At 33.5% G+C, this 20,187-nt stretch overlaps 1 protein-coding gene and 1 non-coding gene across 2 annotated transcripts in view; both read right to left on the bottom strand.

Moving 5' to 3' along the window:
* The window catches only part of LOC123663231 (GAS2-like protein pickled eggs), a 98,627-nt gene that overhangs the window by 8,678 nt on the left and 69,762 nt on the right, over positions 1–20,187 (bottom strand). The window contains exons 3-4 of the mRNA XM_045597924.1: positions 6,940–7,503; positions 600–1,275 (exon numbers count right to left, since the gene is read on the bottom strand). Of these exons, the coding sequence (XP_045453880.1) occupies positions 600–1,275; positions 6,940–7,503 (1,240 nt within the window). The remainder of the gene's footprint in view (positions 1–599; positions 1,276–6,939; positions 7,504–20,187) is intronic.
* On the bottom strand, positions 20,003–20,074 carry Trnag-ucc. Its single transcript has one exon. It is a non-coding gene; the product is annotated as a tRNA-Gly (tRNA).

Genomic DNA, 20,187 nt, shown 5'->3' with positions numbered 1-20,187 from the left:
TAAATAAAACTGTAGCAACGCGCGCAAGGTACAGCTAGTATATAGATAAGCCTGTTTTTCTCTTTCTACGCTGACACAAAATTATTTTTAATTTGTTGATCACTACGAAAAATTAAATATAATTTTTTTTCGATCGATAAGCTGATGATTTAATCATCATTTTACGTGTTACGGAAAAAATATAATGCTCCAATCGGCCATATAATTGTTAATGATTAGAACTACTCGTTTGATACAATATTAGAAAGCGCGATAACACTTCCTTATCCAGTGAAATATTTGACGATTAATCATCATCATTGATTACTATTAGTTCCTGTATTATGTATTAAGTATATTATTTTACGAAGGCTACAATTTTTCATGCAAGACTTGAACAAATTTACAGTATTGACAGAATTAAGAATTTAAATTTAAAAGAGCTGCGAAGCTTTTTGCTGACTCTTCTCTGGAGAATCTACATTCTGAATATGTGGTAGCTTTTCATAATTTCTAAAATAGCGGTTCAAAATTGTATTTGAAACCTACTTTTGTACAAAGAAATTTTTGATTTACTCTTATATGAAAATACATAATTGTAGTATCATGAGAATACGTACCACTAAAATCAGCGTCGTCCATGGAATTTTGACTGTGTAGCGAATATCTGTTCGTCGTTTTTGTAGATGGCGACCCTTGAGTGGACCCAGCTACCACTCCCAAACTCCTGTACCCCTCATCAGAAACCTCTGATCCATTATCTGAAGCACTTTCAGTAGCTGGAGCAGGAGAGACCGGCCTTGGACTCTTATTCCTAATAGCGTGAGGAGTCGGTACCAAGTGGTTGGATGCAACGATCTTGGTTCTACGATCAGGTGATGAAGAGTGTCTTCCTGGGCTACTGTTCCTGGCAGCGAGGTTCTTTCTGCTGGGAGATAAAGCTCTGTCCATATCTCCCAAATACGGAAAACTCGTTGGAGCATCCAACTTATTATTGGATAAATATTGTCCAGATTTTGGGGCATCGTTGTAGACCTTAGGAGATGAATATGGCAAGGACATTGGTTCGTAGTTATTGGTGTCCTTATAATCTTTGTATGGGAGGGAGGTGGGTCCAGGGTCTGGTCGTTCGTAGGTAACGGTAGCGCCAGATAGGTCGTGTTTTGGACGAGCGAGTCGAGCAGAGAGAGAGGAGCGATGTTGAGCCTTGCAACGGCAAGGATCATGTTTGTCCAGATAGTGAGCGAGAGTATCCCAGCCACCTCCGACGCGGACCATGACGTGGGAACGGAGAATCTGGAAAAAAAATATTATATTATGTGACTGGCAAATGAATACTTGGTAGACAAACACTAACAAATTATTATCAAAATGATAAATAATGATAAAACTGATAACTATAAAACTGTGAGACGAACCCTAAATAAGCAAGTGTAAATAAGGGGATAAAGGGATACGAAGAAGCACCAGACCAGTTTCAAATACAATAAGCAAAAGAATCCTAAGTATAATCAAAAATAGTAAACCATCAGCGGCTGTTAGCGATTTTAGGTTATTACTTGTAATAGATATAACAAATTATAACGTGAATGGTATAAAAAGTATCCTCCGTTACCATGAGAATATGCCACAAATGAAAACCCATTATTTCGAAACTCGAACACCATACCATTTAATTTTCTCTAATGGAATGCCCGAAAGTATTATCTCCTTGCATAATAACAACATCATTTCGTATGTACGAGTATGTACAAAACTATTTTTAAACTCTATAAAAGCAAGCGTACCGTTAAGGTATCGATGAATCATTCGTCGGTTCGATTCCTTGTTTGGTCAAATCGAATAGGTTGATATTGTACAAAACGTTTGGAGCACGATCTTACTTTTCAACCAGTTATAGCTGACACATGACTATTTTGGGTGTACGTAAACTTCTAAAGTAAATACACGCTTTACAGATAATTATTTTAATGTACCGGATTATACTTTTTAACCGACTTCCAAAAAAAGAGGAGGTTCTCAATTCGACTGTATTTTTTTTTATGTATGTTCAGAGATCATCAGAACTTTTGACCGGGTGGACTGATTTCGACAATTTTTTTTTAAATCGAAAGGTGGTGTGTGTCAATTGGTCTCATTTAAATTTATTTGAGACCTAACAACTACTTTTCGAGTTATATCTAATAATGCGTTTTTACTTGACGCTTTTTTCGTCGACCTACGTTGTATTATACCGCATAACTTTCTACTGGATGTACCGATTTTGACAATTCTTTTTTTGTTGGAAAGGGGATATCCTTAGTTTGGTACAATGATAAGGAAACTAGGATCTGATTATGGGATCCCAGAGAAATCGAGGGAAACTGTCAAAAATCCGCAATAACTTTTTACTGGGTGTACCGATTTTGACTATTTTTTTAACCGACTTCCAAAAAAGGAGGAGGTTCTCAATTCGACTGTATTTTTTTTTTTTTTTAATGTATGTTACATCAGAACTTTTGACCCGGTGGACCGATTTCGACAAATTTTGTTTTAATCGAAAGGTGGTGTGTGTCAATTGGTCCCATTTAAATTTATTTGAGATCTAACAACTACTTTTCGAGTTATATCGAATAATGCGTTTTTACTTGACGCTTTTTTTGTCGACCTACGTTGTATTATACCGCATAACTTTCTACTGGATGTACCGATTTTGATAATTCTTTTTTTGTTGGAAAGGGGATATCCCTAGTTTGGTACCATGATAAGGAAACCACGATCTGATGATGGGATCCTAGAGAAATCGAGGGAAACTCTTGAAAATCCGCAATAACTTTTTACTGGGTGTACCGATTTTGATAATTCTTTTTTTGTTGGAAAGAAAATATCCCTAGTTTAGTACCATGATAAGAAAACCAGGATCTGATGATGGGATCCCAGAGAAATCGAGGGAACTTCTTGAAAATCCGCAATAACTTTTTACTGGGTGTACCGATTTTAATAATTTTTAATTTAATCGAAAGCTGATGTTTGTCATGTGGTCACATATAAATTTTATTGAGATCTGATAACTACTTTTTGAGTAATCTTTGATAACGCGTAGTTACTTGACTATTTTTTCGTCGATCTACGTTGTATTAACTCGTCGATGTAATTGAAGTCGGTTTTTTTTCGTTTGCGAGCAAACACAATTATCGTCTATCTACGTTGTATTACTCGTCGATGAAATTGAAGTCAGTTTTTTTTCGTTTGTGAGCAAACACAATTATTTTTAATCTAAAGGGAAAAGGCATACACGTTACTGTTGTTGTTTTTTCTATATACGTTGTCACAGCTGTTAATTTATGACTTTTTATGAATATTATAAGGACCGATTTTTACGGTCTGAGAATCAGCCAAAATTTATGTTTCATACCCCTAAACTATAGGGGGGGGATTAAGGGGTTAATAACATTTATGATAAAACGACGTTTGCAGGGTCAGTTAGTATAGTTTCTTTAAAAGTGCGGTAGTTTTAATTTTTGTGGTAAAGCTAACATATTTACGTTATTGTTTTCTATTTATCTATCTTCGAAAGTATATTGTTTAAATACTTCTAAATATTCATATTTTTATTATATTTAATACTATGTAATTTATTTTTATTTTGATTTATTATCATTTTTACTAACACTTTTTATGGATTACTATTATTATTGGTAAAATTATTCATAAACGGAATATTTACCATATTTTTTATCACCATGTTGTTCACGTGAACAAGACATTCGTAGCTAATGTCGAAATATCGAGCCCGCAATAATGAAAATAAACAGAAATGGTAAACATCCCGTTTCTGAACAATTTTAGCAGTATTAAAATTTTAATAAATCAAAAGATAGCGAGAAAGCGCTTAAAAATGCATTAGAGCTCCGATTTAAACCTATCAGTATTAGTCTATCTCGCACTGGAAGTTAAACGCTATAACGTGTATACTTCTTCATTATATTGGGCCCTACTTTAGCCATTTACTCCTTACTGATACTTATAAATAATTAATTATGATTTTTGAATGGTGAAAGAATCGTTAAAGTTACCTCATTTTTTTTTTCTTTTAAGGGCTATACACATACAGATACGACGAATACATTATATGCATACGAATAAATAAAATTTAAGCGTCTGTTTTTAATATTAAAATAACCGCTTTTTACTAAACGCATACGGATGTATACACGGTACATAATACCAAAATAACATTTTTTTACATTTTTTGTCTGCCTGTCTGGCTGTCTGTCGGTCTGTTTGTTCCGGCTAATCTCTGAAACGGCGGACCGATTTTGACTAGACTTACACTGGCTGATAGCTGATGTAATAAGGAGTAACTTAGGCTTTTATTAGAACTGGACAATATTTTTATTTAAATTATACGCGGACGAAGTCGCGGGCACAGCTAGTAACTTATAAATTAGCATCTCTACTACAGTTCCACTATTATTTACTAAGTAATTATTAGGTACCAGTAAGCAAATAAATCTTTGTAATATTACTATCGACAACTTTATCGCCAACGTTCCAAGTAGAAAAATTCCAAGATAAATTTTAGACCGTTCAGCTAACACTGGTCGACATTGGCCAGCGTACATAAATCTCCTTCAACGACTATATTGTTCTGAATCACGGATCGAAATAAATTAGTTCTTCGTTTTGGACTGTCAATCACTCCATATCGAGGGATGCAAGGTTCGAAACGAGGTCATTTAATAAGTATTCAATAAGTGCAATTATCAACTTTAAGACGAGTACAATAAGGCTGACAATTCAAGTAATTAATTTAATAGATATGCGAACTGTATTTTTCGTACATTGCACAGTTTTCTCACGATGCTATTTTATTTGCAAATAATGTTATTTTTATGATTTATCAATGTTTAGTTAATTTATTAATGAATAATCTACTTCAATTGTAACAAAGTTTAAGATTTCAAACAGATTTGTAGGCTATATAATATTAGTGTGTCATAATAACAGGTAACCTATCCATCAATGTCAATCACTTTGCCAAGTACCTATTAATGTAGTGTCATCGTCATTCAAACACACACACACAGAGAGAGAAAGAGAAAGGTAGATTTCAAATAATATTTAATCACAGATTAACTAAACACAGATTAACTAAACGTAATTATATTTTTGTCTTGAAGTTGCCTCTTGTTAGGTATTCCAGTCATGCTAACATTAACGGTAACTATCCACTGCTATAAATAATAGTGCGATCTTTTATAGCCTACGTGTACTTTTTTCTAATAGCGAAAGTATTATTTAAGCCCGTTCAGAAGTGGTTGGGTGTATAAAATTAATCAAATGAAAACTAACTTCATATATATGGCGTTTAAAAATACATTTATTGTTCAATAATATATTATTTAAATAATTGTGTTTGCTCACAAACCAAAAAAAAACCGACCTTGATTACATCGACAAGTAATATAACTAACGGTAGACGAACAAATAGTCAAGTAAATACGCGTTATCAAGGATTATTCAAAAAGTAGTCATCAGATCACGGACACGGACTAATTTTCGAATTAAAAAAAAACATCGGTCCACCTAGTCAAAGTTCTGAGGTAACATAGATAACAAATACAATTGAATTGAATATCTCCATCAGTTTTGTGAACATATTCTACAGACAACAAGAAACGTAACTTATTTTTTTTTTTCAATTCATTATTTATTTATTTTTATTACGTAAGTGATATATCCACAGGCTTATAAATATAATGCCCGTGCTTTTGTTATTCCATTTTTTTTAAACATGCAGCCTTATAATCTGTAAAAATCGACGCGAGTTCACTGACCAAGACTATTCTACATAATATTGTTTTTTTTTTTAAGTTATTATTTTTATTATATTTACAAATTCACTATATGTATATTAGTAAGTTAAGCACGAAGGGCAACATCACTTGTCCTACACATCTATGTTATTTATATAAGTAAAAACCAGCTACCAGCTTCGGCTTCGCACGGGTGCAATGCTTATACTAAATATACTAGAGAATGTCTTTATATACAACGTTCACAGCATCTTCGTCATTAGACAATACAAACATGTTATCTTTAGAGGTTATTCTTGAAAGAACGATACATAATTGGCATTTATTATACATATAAACCTTCCTCTGGAATCACTCTATCTATCTATCTCTAATCCGTTGCATAGTTTTAAAGATCTAAGCACAGACAGCGGGAAGCGACTTTGTTTTATACTGTGTAGTGATAAGGAAATAATAAAAATATGAATTTGTAACAAACATAAAGATATGGTTTAGTTATGCCATTAAATAATGATACGTGACAGGCATATAAACGCTGTTTGTACTTATAATTAGCCATCATAAACTCAGCATCTAGAATAACTGCTTTAGTAAATAAAACAGTTAATCAGTGTCACCGTGTCTTCCTGTTTAGCTTTATATGTCGATATAAAATATTTTGTTGTTTGGCTGGTCAGCAAATGTAAGGGTTCAATTGTTGTAATTATTTTTTTTCATAATATTTTGAACGAGAAGAATGTAATTAACCTGGTCTGGTCTAGTCTTACTTGAGAAACAACTTGGTCGAGTTGAGGACCCGATATTTTTGTCCACAAAGTATCTTTTTTTTTCTATTTTTGTTGATCTGCCTTATTAATTTTTCTATGTAGGGTAAATAGTATTTTCCGGAATGGACTACTTCAAAGCAACTCAGGAATTAATATAGATTAACTATTACTGTTTTCTAATGTTTAGGTGAATTTCACTTATTACAATGAAATAACTTTTTCCTCCCGTGACCGTGGTTGCTCTAAAGTATCCGAAACGTCGGGGCATCTAAAAAACTTAACATTCCACGATAATATACGAAAAAGTTGTTTCAATGACATAAATTAACTATTAATAATTTACGAATAACGCTTTTTAAAGATACAGTAATGATTTACAAAAATCACAAACTTACTCTGACGAAGATCAACATCCTAGTATCGCCGATTCTGTATTTTCCTTCCGAAACTCTCACCATCGGGAACTGAGTGGGACAAGAGCACCTCTCTACCAAATCTCTGACCCTCTCGTCCAAACTCCTCAAATCGTTCGTAACCAATTGTGGCTGAGGTCCAGAGGGAACTAAGCCAAGTGCGGAATCATCTGGTCTCAGTTCTTCCCCAGCCAATTCCCTCTCAATTTGCTTCTCCATTTGCACAAGTAACGGAGCTGGCATGCCAAGAACTGCTCCCTTTCTGGCCACTTCTAGAAGACATAAGACAACGTGCTTCTCGTTCTTCCGGAGACATAAATCATCAGTTTCAAATAGGAGACACTCGAGGATACCCAATGCTTTGCGGCACCAATCGATAAAGTTGGATAGGTTGTCTCTGGCGAAGAAGGTTCCAGCTTTGGCGGCTGGGAGCATGTTTACTGGTGGCCTGCTACGTAGTGCTTTAGCGAGGATCACGGCATCTTCTGTTTCTGGTACCGGCGAGTCGAGGATGAGTCTAGCTGATTCCCGGACTGCGTTCGCGTGCTGCAACAAAATTAAATTATCGTAAATTTCAGATGTTTGCTATTGATCAAAGTATTTTCTTAATGATATACATGTTATATAGAGCGTTACTAATATCTTTCATCTCCGACTAAGCGTAAATGCTTTAACGTAATTATGATGATTAGAGTTTTTGATCTCAGACCGAACTGTTAATGATGTTCTAAATAATGTTTAATACGTTATTCCTAAAACGTCAGGGAAACACTTATTTCATTTATTATAATACAATTATGTGCCGACAAAAAAATGGTTAAATTTAGAACTTAAACAGAGTTGAGTGGAACATTAAAAACATTTTCAGACCAGTCATTCATAGCTAATGGTGATTAAGTATAAAAATAGCGATCAAGCCGTGGCGCCGGAGACCGATTTACTTCTAAATATGGTGTCTATAATGAATACCAAATTAGGTTTGGGTCTTACAATTTTTTTTTACTGTCTTGAAAACTTTCTATATTAAAGCAGGCGATTTCTGTCCTTATTTAGGCAAATGTTAGTTTAAATCAAGAATATTATTTACAGGTGTAGAATTATTGTTTATTAATTAAGATTACCGCTTTGGTATAATGGTGCGTGTGCCGTGTCGGCGGCGTTAAACACCGACGGTCGCGGGTTCGATTCCCGCTTGGAGTGGCTATTTGTGTTTATACGCTCCTGGGGGGATTTTTTTTTTTTTTTTTATAACAATATATATCCACGGGCTTATAATGCCCGTGCTCTTGTTATTCCAATTATTTGTTTGTTACTCTCGATTACCTTGGCACCTACATATGCAACTTAGAGACTAATTAAACTAAGCTTAGTATCTCTAATCCCACGTGAGTCCACCGACCAAAATTTAAAGTTATGCTAACTTAATTTACTTATATATATAATTACTACTATTTATTATTACTTTTTCCTTTTCTTCACTTTTATCTTACAATTATCCAGGGGTAGAAGCTGTGTACATTTCTTGACATTTTTGTATTTATACTGTTATTTTTATTATCTAAGTTTATATTTACACTTATATGCTAGTTATCATATATGTACACTTATTTCCTGGGGGGATTGGGCATTGGGTCGGCAACGCGCTTGCGATGCTTCTGGTGTTGCAGGTGTCTATAAGCTACGGTAATCGCTTACCATCAGGTGAGCCGTACGCTTGTTTGCCGACCTCGTGCCATAAAAAAAAAATAGAAATATTTATTTCCAGTCTGGTTGTTACTCCTTGTGGGTCTCCCCACCGTGCCTCGCAGAGCACGTAAACTGTCGGTCCCGGTTGTTATCATATATACCTGATAGCGATCGTTACTCATAATAGGGAATATATCCGCCAACCCACATTGGAGCAACGGATTAAGCTTTGCTCCTTCGCCTACATGGAAAAAGACATCTATGCTCAGCAGTGGGATATTACAGGCTGAAACTAGTAGACATTTTAACTTATCTTTTTAAAACTATGAGAGGAAAAGTTTTTACAGATGTACGTGTAGGCAACAAGATGGACGTTCATTACTCTTTTTTAACCGACATCCAAAAAAGGAGGAGGTTCTCAATTCGACTGTATTTTTTTTTTAATGTATGTTACATCAGAACTTTTGACCAGGTGGACCGATTTCAATAATTTTTTTTTAATCGAAAGGTGGTGTGTGTCAATTGGTCCCATTTAAATTTATTTGAGATCTAACAACTACTTTTCGAGTTATATCTAATAACGCGTTTTTACTTGACGCTTTTTTCGTCGACCTACGTTGTATTATACCGCATAACTTTCTACTGGATGTACCGATTTTGATAATTCTTTTTTTTTGTTGGAAAGGGGATATCCTTAGTTTGGTACCATGATAAGGAAACCAGGATCTGATGATGGGATCCCAGAGAAATCGAGGAAAACTCTCGAAAATCCGCAATAACTCTTTACTGGGTGTATCGATTTTGATAATTTTTAATTAAATCGAAAGCTGATGTTTATCATGTGGTCACATACAAATTTTATCGAGATCTGATAACTACTTTTTCAGTAATCTTTGATAACGCGTAGTTACTTGACTATTTTTTCGTCGATCTACGTTGTATTACTCTTCGATGTAATTGAAGTCGGTTTTTTTCGTTTGCGAGCAAACGAAATTATTTTACTAAAAGTAGTAAAATATTTGCGAACAAACTTTATATGCAAATGCTGGACATCCAGAACCACATACACGCAGCTTTATTTATGGTATTTTCATCATGCAATTTATTCAGTTACTATTGTTAATTAGTTTTCTTTTTTACTGGCTGCCCGAGCAGACTTCGTTCTGTCGAAAGTTGATAGTAATTTTTTTTTGTATTAAAACCTTCCGGGCCTTAAGGAACATACAAAAAATAAATTCATTATCGAGTTATGCGCTTAGCAACATTCACTTTTATTTCTATAATCAGTTGGCACTCTACCTAAATACATATCTTGTTCAAATTGTCAATTGTCAATAAAGTACATTTTTCCATCCACTCACGTATTTTTTTCTTTTATCACATTTTTTTTTCAATTGTATTGTATTGTTGTGTGTTGTTTCATTCAATAATTACATTTAAATTGTTAACTATTAAACTCATAAAAAAAGTAATATTTTTTTTTGAAATTTCCTAATTTCCTGAGCTATTTTCAAATTTTTCATTCCAATTTTCTATCATCATCATCATCATTATCATAACAATCAAAGTATTAAAAACGATACGACTAAATTGCTCCAGCTGAATTAGTATCTTTATCTAAGTCTAGTTACGTTCATTACACAAGTTTGAACTAACAAGACGATGGTATTTTCAGTCTTCCTAATGCTGTAAAGGTGTTAGGTTTTCCTGGAGCATTTCTAAGGATTCATTGTGAATACGTCTTGTATGATCAGACAAAAGGTCGAAATGAAAGGGCTCGGGAAATCGTGAAGTTAGTTGGAATTCTTTTGAATGTAAACATAATACTGTCTCGGTTTTCATGAAACTTCTCTAGACCGTTCATTGAGGTCATTGACACGAGGATATGTTGAGTCAATATTTTAGAAATGTACTTTATTGTTTAGTTTATACAAATTTTAAACATTAACAATTATAGCTCCACTAAGTATATTTTAATCTTATACTATTAAACGAGCAATTCTTGTATATATATATATAATCTGAATCTCGGAAACGGCTCCAACGATTTTCATGAAATTTAGTATACAGGGGATTACGGGGGAGATAAATAAATCTAGCTAGGATTCATTTTTAGAAAATGTCGTTTTATCCCTGTTTTTAGGCAATGAAAAAATGGCTACAATATCGTTAGAATAAGAAGGTAAATTTCGCACCTGTCAATAAAGTTGTAATAGCTCAGGGGAAATCGGCCGATCGCGCTCGGCCGAAAAGATCATGGTTCGAATCCTTACGTATTCCAGATCCATTATCGTTGTTTTTTTTTTTCTTTTTTTTTCTAAAAAAAATAAAATTATTCATATTTTATCAATATGTAATTCGTATTTAAATATGATTTTCAAAAAACACGATTTACTAAAAATACCGAGCTAAGCTCGGTCACCCAGGTCCTAATAATAATAATAGTAAGCTGTGTGGCTACGGCAGTAAAGAATATAGCCACCCCCTCTCTTCCCGTGGGACTAAGGGATATTAACACAGTTCCACTACCACCTTGCAACTTAAGAAAGCCGATCGATGGCGGGATAACCATAAAACTGCTAGCTTTGAAATACACAGGCCGAAGACGGGCAGCAGCGTCTTCGGTGCCACAAAGCCAACCCCTCACCAACCCGCCAGCCGAACGTGATTACTATGGGCAACAAACACGAGTTCGTGTCATTTTTGGCAAGAACTTGTGGAGGCCTATGTCCAGCAGTGGATTGCGATATGCTGAAATGATGATGATGAGGTAGTATATATTATTCTTAAGCAAAATGCGTTGTACGGTGTAACGAATTTATAATTTTGGACAGTTTCTATATTAAGTCTAACTGAGGAGTTTCTTGCAGATTCATCTCTGCAGAATCTACTTTCCGAATCGTAAGTAACTTCCGAATAGTAAGTATATATGTATATGTTGTGTGTGAGTATGTTTGCGCGTATATGTACGTAGGTATATGTCAATATATGTGTGTGTGTGCGTATATATGTCTACCTACTTTAATTTCTGGCTGTAACCGTTCCTTTTTGGGTGTGCTGGAAGGAATCTCTTATAGGGATAAGCACACCCATTATTTGTAAGTCTCCATGACAAATATATTATGTAGATAATTTTGTACGTATATTTTTTTTAATAAATAAATAACTTCACATTAACCACAATTAATTCACTAAACACGTAGATAATTACAATTTTCAAAATAGCCATTTAAAAGTGCTTTTGAAGCCTTCTCGGACAAAGTAATTGTTGATTTTGTATACAAAATTAGTATAAATATTTCTTTAATATTTCTACGATAGATTTAAAATAGTAAAGACAAAACCAAGTGCAAGTCGTAGTATGCGATATTAATACAATTAATATTCATTCCATAATAATTGCACAAATTACAATGCAGATCCTATTTTACATACCCGAGCTTGTAATACCGTTGCGTCATGCGCAGGCGCCGATCGGCGTAAGCGCTTAAATAACAATAATTATATTGTTACGAATATTAATTTGCTCTTTTGTAATTATTATTAAGGGTTATTAAAATGCTTTCAATTTAATTATTGTCTTTAAGTGTCGTGTTACATAAGTTTGTCACAAAAATTAGAACAGAATTTTTTATCAATACAAAAAGGTAGAGATGAGTTTCTCTGTCTTAGAATTTATGGACCAGTTATTTACAAAAAAAAAAAAAACAATAAACAATGTTTTGTTTAGGAGACTATAATTATAAAGTCCCCTAAGATTAGGTACTTACTTAATTTGCCTCAGTTAATTTAATCAAACTGCACATTAATAAAAAAAAAACTGTAAATTTATGAACTATATAAACGTATAGCTACTGCGCGCGACTTCGTCCGCGTTGAATAGTTACTTGAAAAAAACCCGATTTTGAAACATTCTCCATTAGTGCTCCGCTCCTATTGATCTTAGCGTGATGATATATTGCCTTCCTCTTCCTCTCGCCTTCCTCGATAAATGGACTACCTAACAGTGAAAGAATTTTCCAAATCGGACCAGTAGTTCCTGAGATTAGCGCGTTCAAACAAACGTACAAACAAACTCTTCAGCTTTATAATATTAGTATAGATTTGAACGGACAGACTAGAGTGAGGTATAAAATGGTAATTAAAACTAACCGCTAAACCTCAAGGCCTCTTACATTGTTTTTACACATTTAGCACTGTGTCGAAGTTGGGTTAGATTATAAATTAACGGCGAAATTGATTCGTTACAGATAATTTTATGTTTCGAAGTTATATTTCACTATACTATCTCAATTTTGCTTGCAGATTTATAGGCATTGATTTTCGAAGGGAGAGTTTAATATTTTAAATAATAATTAAAATGTTTTTAAGTTGATCATTTACTTAAACACTTCGAATAATTAATTTTGTTACTAATTAAGATTTAATGCTTCGTTTCATTAAAATTTATATTCCTATTATGGAAACAAATCATCGAAACATAATAGATTTTTTTGTAATTACTCTTCTTTTTGTGACTTTAAGAGTGGTTGTTGTTGTTGTTTTAAAATGTAACCCCAATAAGGAAAGGCAAAGGACTATAATCTATACAGCCCTTTAAGAGTGGTTTTTTTTACATTTATGTGTAGTAAATGATAATCACTTCAAATACAACATGATAATGATCGTGAATTATAATTTATTTAATTGTATATCCTTATTATAATCATTTAATTTAAAAAAAAAAAAACTTTATATTTGTAGCAACGATGATGAATTGATGACACAATAAAATTAAATTTAGTAATGTTTTTTTATTTGTTTAATGACATCACATGTGAAACAGATAAATAATAAAAAAAAAAAAACAGAAGACTATAATATTATCTTTTATTTAACAGATAGCTAATTAAATACAGATAAAAATAGAATTTTGTTTTTTTATCGAAACTGTCAATAAAAGTGTCAATTCAATTTGGCTCGCAGTAAATTATTTCGATAAATTCTCGACGTTTGTAGCGAACGATATATGGTAACCAGAAACCGCAGAAAAACTGTTACATCGATCGTATAAATTCCTTGTTTGTTCAATTTTAAAAGCCTTTAAGCCCGTTTACACTTAATCCTTGTGATATTTTTATTTATTTAATTTTTGGAAACAAAAATTCTATGCGTGTATACCTACATATTAATAATAATAACAATATTTTTTTAGCTAAAATTATTATAGGACACATCTAATTATGTTTTAGCGTCATTTTTTGTTTTTGTTTGTTTATAATGGATAAACTCAAATAGCAGGCTAAGTCTTTCAATAATAGAATGTGAGTGAAATAGGCTTATATTATAACGGCAGAAAATGAAGCACTCGAAAATCGCGTTATTCATGCGGGCCAAGCGCAGCATTTAAAAGAGCTAATGTTTAAGCTAGTTTTAAATAAATCTTAACGGCAAAATATAAACGTTCGCTGTGAGCAGTATCGCACACAGGTTCGACAGCCGCCGAAACCAGCCGGGGCCAGCAACCTGCGGTAGGTTCAAGGCTACCACCGAACCTTACTATTGTACTATTATTCTTGTATAATCAAAATAAATTTATTTTGTTTTCTGTACACAAATTATTCTAATAGAATCTGATTATTAAAATTCTACTGTCAATCCTATACTTTAAAAAAAAGATTCCAGTAGGATGTGAATCCTTTATCGGTGGTAACACCAGTAGTATATTTTAAGATTCAGTATTCCGACTTTTCCGGCTGACCTTTGTTCTTTTAAGGCGCCTATTCCATAAATTTAAATTTTACAATCCTTTGTCTACGTCCTAATCCTACGTCCCGGGCCATGGCCCTTTTGGTCCTAGGGTAAATACATCCCTGGGTAACACACCTAAGGACTAGGATAAACACCCAGACCAAGACAAACATCTGTTTGGCGTATAGAAATGTTGTCACTGCGTCATCACGTCCTCGAATTATAAAAAAATTATAGCAGAAAGAGATTTCATTTTCATAATGTGACCGAAATTTTATTTAATTTTTACAACTACAACTTGGTATTCAGATTACATTGTAAGAACAACGCATATTCTACCATCAAAATTGTTTATTTGTTCACAGAATATGTATTACTACATAGCATAGATCACAGTTAAATAATATTATTTTCAGGCAAGTGGTGACTATGGTCAAAACACATGAGTTCACGTTATTTTTGGCGTAAACTTGTGGAGGCCTATGTCCAGCAGTAGACTGTGTAGGCTGTAATGATGATGATGATGATTTTCAAGCAGTGTTGTGTTCCTGTGGTGAGTAAGGTGGTCGTGTGTAAGGTCGGTAATGCGCTTGCAATGCTTCTGGTGTTGCAAACCTCTATAAGCTACGGTAATCGCTTCCATCAGGTGAGCCGTACGCTTGTTTGCTTGTTTGCCTACCTAGCTGTATAAAAAAATGACCTCTATAACAAACTGAGTAAATTTTAGTAAACAACAACGCATTCCAATAAATAAAACGCAAAAAGTAATCAATATGAACCAGTTCGTTACCCTCCGTGGTATATGTACAAAAATATTTAAGAAGTCAACATTCCGAAGTCTAGACATTTAAGCCCACAACAAACCTGATACAATTATTTATTTTCGGTATCGATATCAATAGCACGTTAATAATTTCGCGGTAAACACAATTGAGCAAAAAAAAAATTAAGCTGTAGGGTGACCATGCTTGCGTAAAAATGATTTATTTAACAGACCTTCTTACTTATATCCTGTAGAAGTTTTTTTTACTTCATAATAGAAGGGAACAAATACACTGAAGGTAGATTTATCTGAGACAAGCGATCCTTATCAGGGGTTTCCGATAACAACTGAACTAAGTGGGAGATTCACTACGACACACAAATATTGTACACCTGCAAATATCTGTGAACGAGAACTTTTGTCACCACCATACCAGAACGGTTGAAAACTGTATGGGGTAATAATTGTATTTCTTGAATAGTAAGGCCGCAATATTATGATCGCGCAGCTTTTGAGCTTCTCCGAATCGAATAGTTCTTTATTTATGTTACTTACTTTTAATAAACAAGAAAATTTAATATCAAATCTAAATATTCACAAACACGGAGTGTGTTTAAGACCGCACGGCAGAAGTGAAAACTTTATTGGCAATCTCAATCAAGCAATAACGCAATAAGTCCCTAGTTGACCCAATCGAGCCTTTCACCTCACTGCGTGATGTATCAGCCTAACTTACTACCTACGACAAAATGTGTGTATGGTGACCCACATGAAGTTTTCATTTCAAAAATTATTGTGATACTAAACTGTCTAGACCAGCTATTATAAAATTAATAATATTAAATATTATTATTTAACTAATTAGAGAAACACGTTCACCCTACCCGCGTTAATCGAGGAAGTTATCTCAGCACTTAGCGCGCACGCGCCGCGCTTGCAAAACGACACATTAACACAAGATATATGTTAATTATTGTTGACTACTTTGTTAAATTCCACTCTACCACTAATACCACTTTAGATATATTTACTTCTATTCTAGAATACTATGTTTTAGATATTTTTACGTTAGTTTTTTTTATATATATACAACTAGGTCGCTAAGCAAGCGTACGGCTCACCTGATGGTTAGCGATTACCGTAGCTTATAGACGCCTGCAACAACAGAAGCATCGCAAGCGCGTTGCCAACCCTATCCCCGATTCCCCCTAAGAGTTAATGATAGCTTAGAAATATAACTTCAAAAACAAAATGAAAATCAATTTTTTTTCAAGTATTCTTGAAAAGCTTTTGAATTGTTAATTTACAAATTAAAATTATATTAGTTTTGATTATTTAATTATAGTATATATATACAAAATGAACGTTCGTGGATAACTTCGTCGTTTATGAACCGATTTTGATAATTCTTTTTTTTTTTTTTTGGAAAGGCGATATTACAAAAGTGGTATCATGATAAGAAAACCAGGATCTTATAATGGAATCATAGAGAAATCGAGGGGAACCCTCGAAAATCGTAGTGACGACTACGATTACATTTGTTAATTTTTTTTGTCCGTTTTTTTCGCTTGCTAGCAAGCAATTCATTGTATTGTGTGACAATTACAATAAAACTTTTCCATAACTTAATTCTGCTTTATAATATTCCGACAACAATACTTATCGAATTAACGATCTCATTTTAAATTTAAGCGTGTCCCAAGAATTCCTTAACAAATACTTCAAATATTAAATTTACCAAGCCTTTCAAACAACTCGTGATCCAAATACACCAATACATACATAAGACATTAATATATACCTCTAGAAACTATATCAAGAAACGATAATTAATTTAACAACCCAGTTCAAATAAACTAAAATATTCCGAGTTATTGTTATCACCAGGAAGTAGCCAGATTCAATTAAAGCCAGCACGACAAATAGGCGTGGCGTCATATAAGGAATCACCTAATATGGTACAGTATCGCGGACTAATGGTCATAATCGCCATGGTTCCATCTCAAGGCAATGCCAATACAGCTCCAAATGGTCAGGTACTTTACGAGGCCATAGCTCCCCCGAAAATATGGGAAAATGTTTCTAATTTGTGAATACGCCATGAAATATTGATCACCAAAAGTTTATGGATAATTTAGTTGTTGCATAAAAGAGTCCAACAATTTATACCTTTGTCTTAAACCTTGTTATTAACTTGGCAAAAGTGTTGATGATTTGATATTTAAAAAAAATTGGACCTATTCAAAATGCACAATGTTACTCTTGCACAGAACACACTACTAATTTTTATCAATTAATAAACGCTTTAGACAACTGAAGTGCATGCATGCATTCAGTGTGTATCATCCCACTGCTGGACATAGGCCTCTTTCTCAATGCAGTTGAAGGATTGGAGATTGAAGTTTAATAAATTAATAAACATTTATGAAAAAAATATAACAATGATATCTTTAAAGATTTAAGTAAGACATTTAGAACCAATAAAGATGTATTTAATATAGCCTATGTATATCATAGATCGAATAAAGGTAATAACGGAGTAGTGTAGTTACATCATCGCATAATTATAGTGATCGTGATTTTATACCCATTTTTATATATTTTCTGCATAGTGTCCGGTTGTAAGTTTCTATTTACGTGTTAGGCATTTGTTTATTAAGCATCGTTCTCATATTTTAAACATGATCCAACATGATTTATACGAGTCGATGAGAATGACGGTTGATAAGTTTTATAAAATTGTTTTCATACATTCATTAAAACCGATCTCGCTACCGATAAACATCTTTAGCGCCATAAACGGCTTTATAAATTCCGTTTATACGATGTCGTCGCTTTAATACGCTTCATTCATCAAGTCCAAGTCAAATTAAGGGTTCTTCCGCGTCTTATCAAAATCGTAAATCTGTTGAAGTGTGAATTTTTATGAGTCAGTCACCCCCGTCGACGAGGAAGGCTTGCGACCTTGTCGAGCGATCGACCTCGAGTGGCACGGGGCGGCGCGGTCCAGCCCTTATATGGCGTGCCATGCGCCTTGATGGCTTCCAGGTCACGTGGTACTTTAATTACATCTAAATTTTCGCATTTATCGCTGTCAGCAGGAAATTGTTTACGTGTTTGTGTCGTCCTTGCGTTACGTTAAAGGTTTGATAACCGACCGTGGTCTCACAATTATAATATTAAATTAGTGTCTGACATTCAGCCTGTTTTCGTCTCCCGAGCTGTCAAGGAGCCTCTTATCGAAATTTCTCTTCTTTTTTGCAAATTGTCGCGATATTTGCGATTCGTTGCTTTTTGTCAACTAATTGTCGATGGCGTACCTATTTCATGCCTTTAATTCGTAAATTTAATGAATCTCAAAATAAGTTTTTGTTTATTTATACTCATATCTGCGACCAAATAATGAACAGTATTTTTAATAGTAATTAAAAACGGTTTCAATTACTTCAGTAATCACTAAAAATTTAAATATATTTTAAAAATTATATATATTTTCATTCTGATATTGGACGGGAATGCCGAAAAATATATAAAGCATAAAACTGATTGAGTTAAACTTTAAAACAATCAATTTCACTTAATCAATAATTTTACTTAAAAAAATTAAATAAACACCTTGTATAGTATTAACAAAAATTCACTACAGAAATGTATAAAGGTCGCTTACAGTAGGAACAGACGATCGTGTGTGTATGTTGTATGATATTTATTTATCTATACTAATATTATAAAGAGGTAAAGTTTCTAACTTTGTTTGTATGTAGGGGGTAATCTTTGCAAATACTGATCCGATCATGAAAATTCTTTCACTAACAGAAAGCTACACTATTCTGGAGTGATATAGGCTATATTTTATTGTTATTGAACAAAAATTTCAGTGAAAAATAATAGTATATGTACATCAAGTCGGAGAAATACGAGCGAGATGGAAACTATACTATGTATTTGCATCACAAAAATAATTAACACCCAACGAAGTGGGCACGGGTCGGCTAGTTAGGTATTTATATTAAAAAATATATAAAACAAAGCACAACCACACCTTTCGACGATTCAATTGATACGCATTCATTTTCCATTCAACCTTCCAAAATTCTTTAAAAATAAATAAATTACAATTCGTTTAATTTCTTGAACTACAATCATCTGATACATTACAATTGTATTTTATTAGTATTTCAATTACTTTATCGAAGGTCTAAACGAGTTATGGCTCCTCATTATCTTGGCGTTGTTCCATCAAGGTTCAGTACCGGAAACGGAACTGACATAGATCCTTGCGAAAGACATTGCTCGAGAAATGATAATACTGTTACGGCATGTACGTGGATAGGTCAACGCCTCTTCTTTTATTAAGAATGTGAAAAATTTGGCTAGTAGGCTGTTTTAGAACGGTTTAGCGATTGTACTCGTATATATGGATACTGGTTTTTTTTTTCTCTAAAATACGCTTATTTACCGTTATATATTTATTGTCGGTCCCGGTCGTTATCATGTACACCTGATAGCGATTGTTACTCATAGTAGTATATATCCGCCAACCCCCATTGGAGCAGCGTCGTGGATTTAGCTCTGATCCTTCTCCTACATGGGGAAAGATGCCTATGCCCAGTAGTGGGATATTACAGACTGAAGCGACGCTTATTTAATTAAAATATTTTTCTAAAAATACAAATATGATATTATTCTGAAATTTGTGTTTCAACGATACTAAAAAAAACATATATTTAAAAAAATTCTTCTTAGGATCAGATAATTTACAATTAATTTTTTTTTTACAAAACTTAAATATTGTTATCAAAAATATAGAAAACAAGCTTAAAAAATGAACCAAAGAATATATTAAAAATAAAAAAGCAAAAAGTGTGCGATGGCCGGGAATCGAACCCGGATCAACTGCTTGGAAGGCAACTATGCTGACCATTACACCACCATCGCACTTGTTTTACGAAGCGAAATAACGATTTCATATCATCTTCGTGATTCGATTAAAAGTAAAAGAATATCAAATTGACGTGTAATTTTGTGTATTCGTAACTTTTACTTAGTTT

The sequence above is a fragment of the Melitaea cinxia genome, chromosome 20, assembly GCF_905220565.1.
Source record: "Melitaea cinxia chromosome 20, ilMelCinx1.1, whole genome shotgun sequence".
NCBI lineage: Eukaryota > Metazoa > Arthropoda > Insecta > Lepidoptera > Nymphalidae > Melitaea > Melitaea cinxia.
This window is presented reverse-complemented; position numbering and strand designations above follow the sequence as displayed.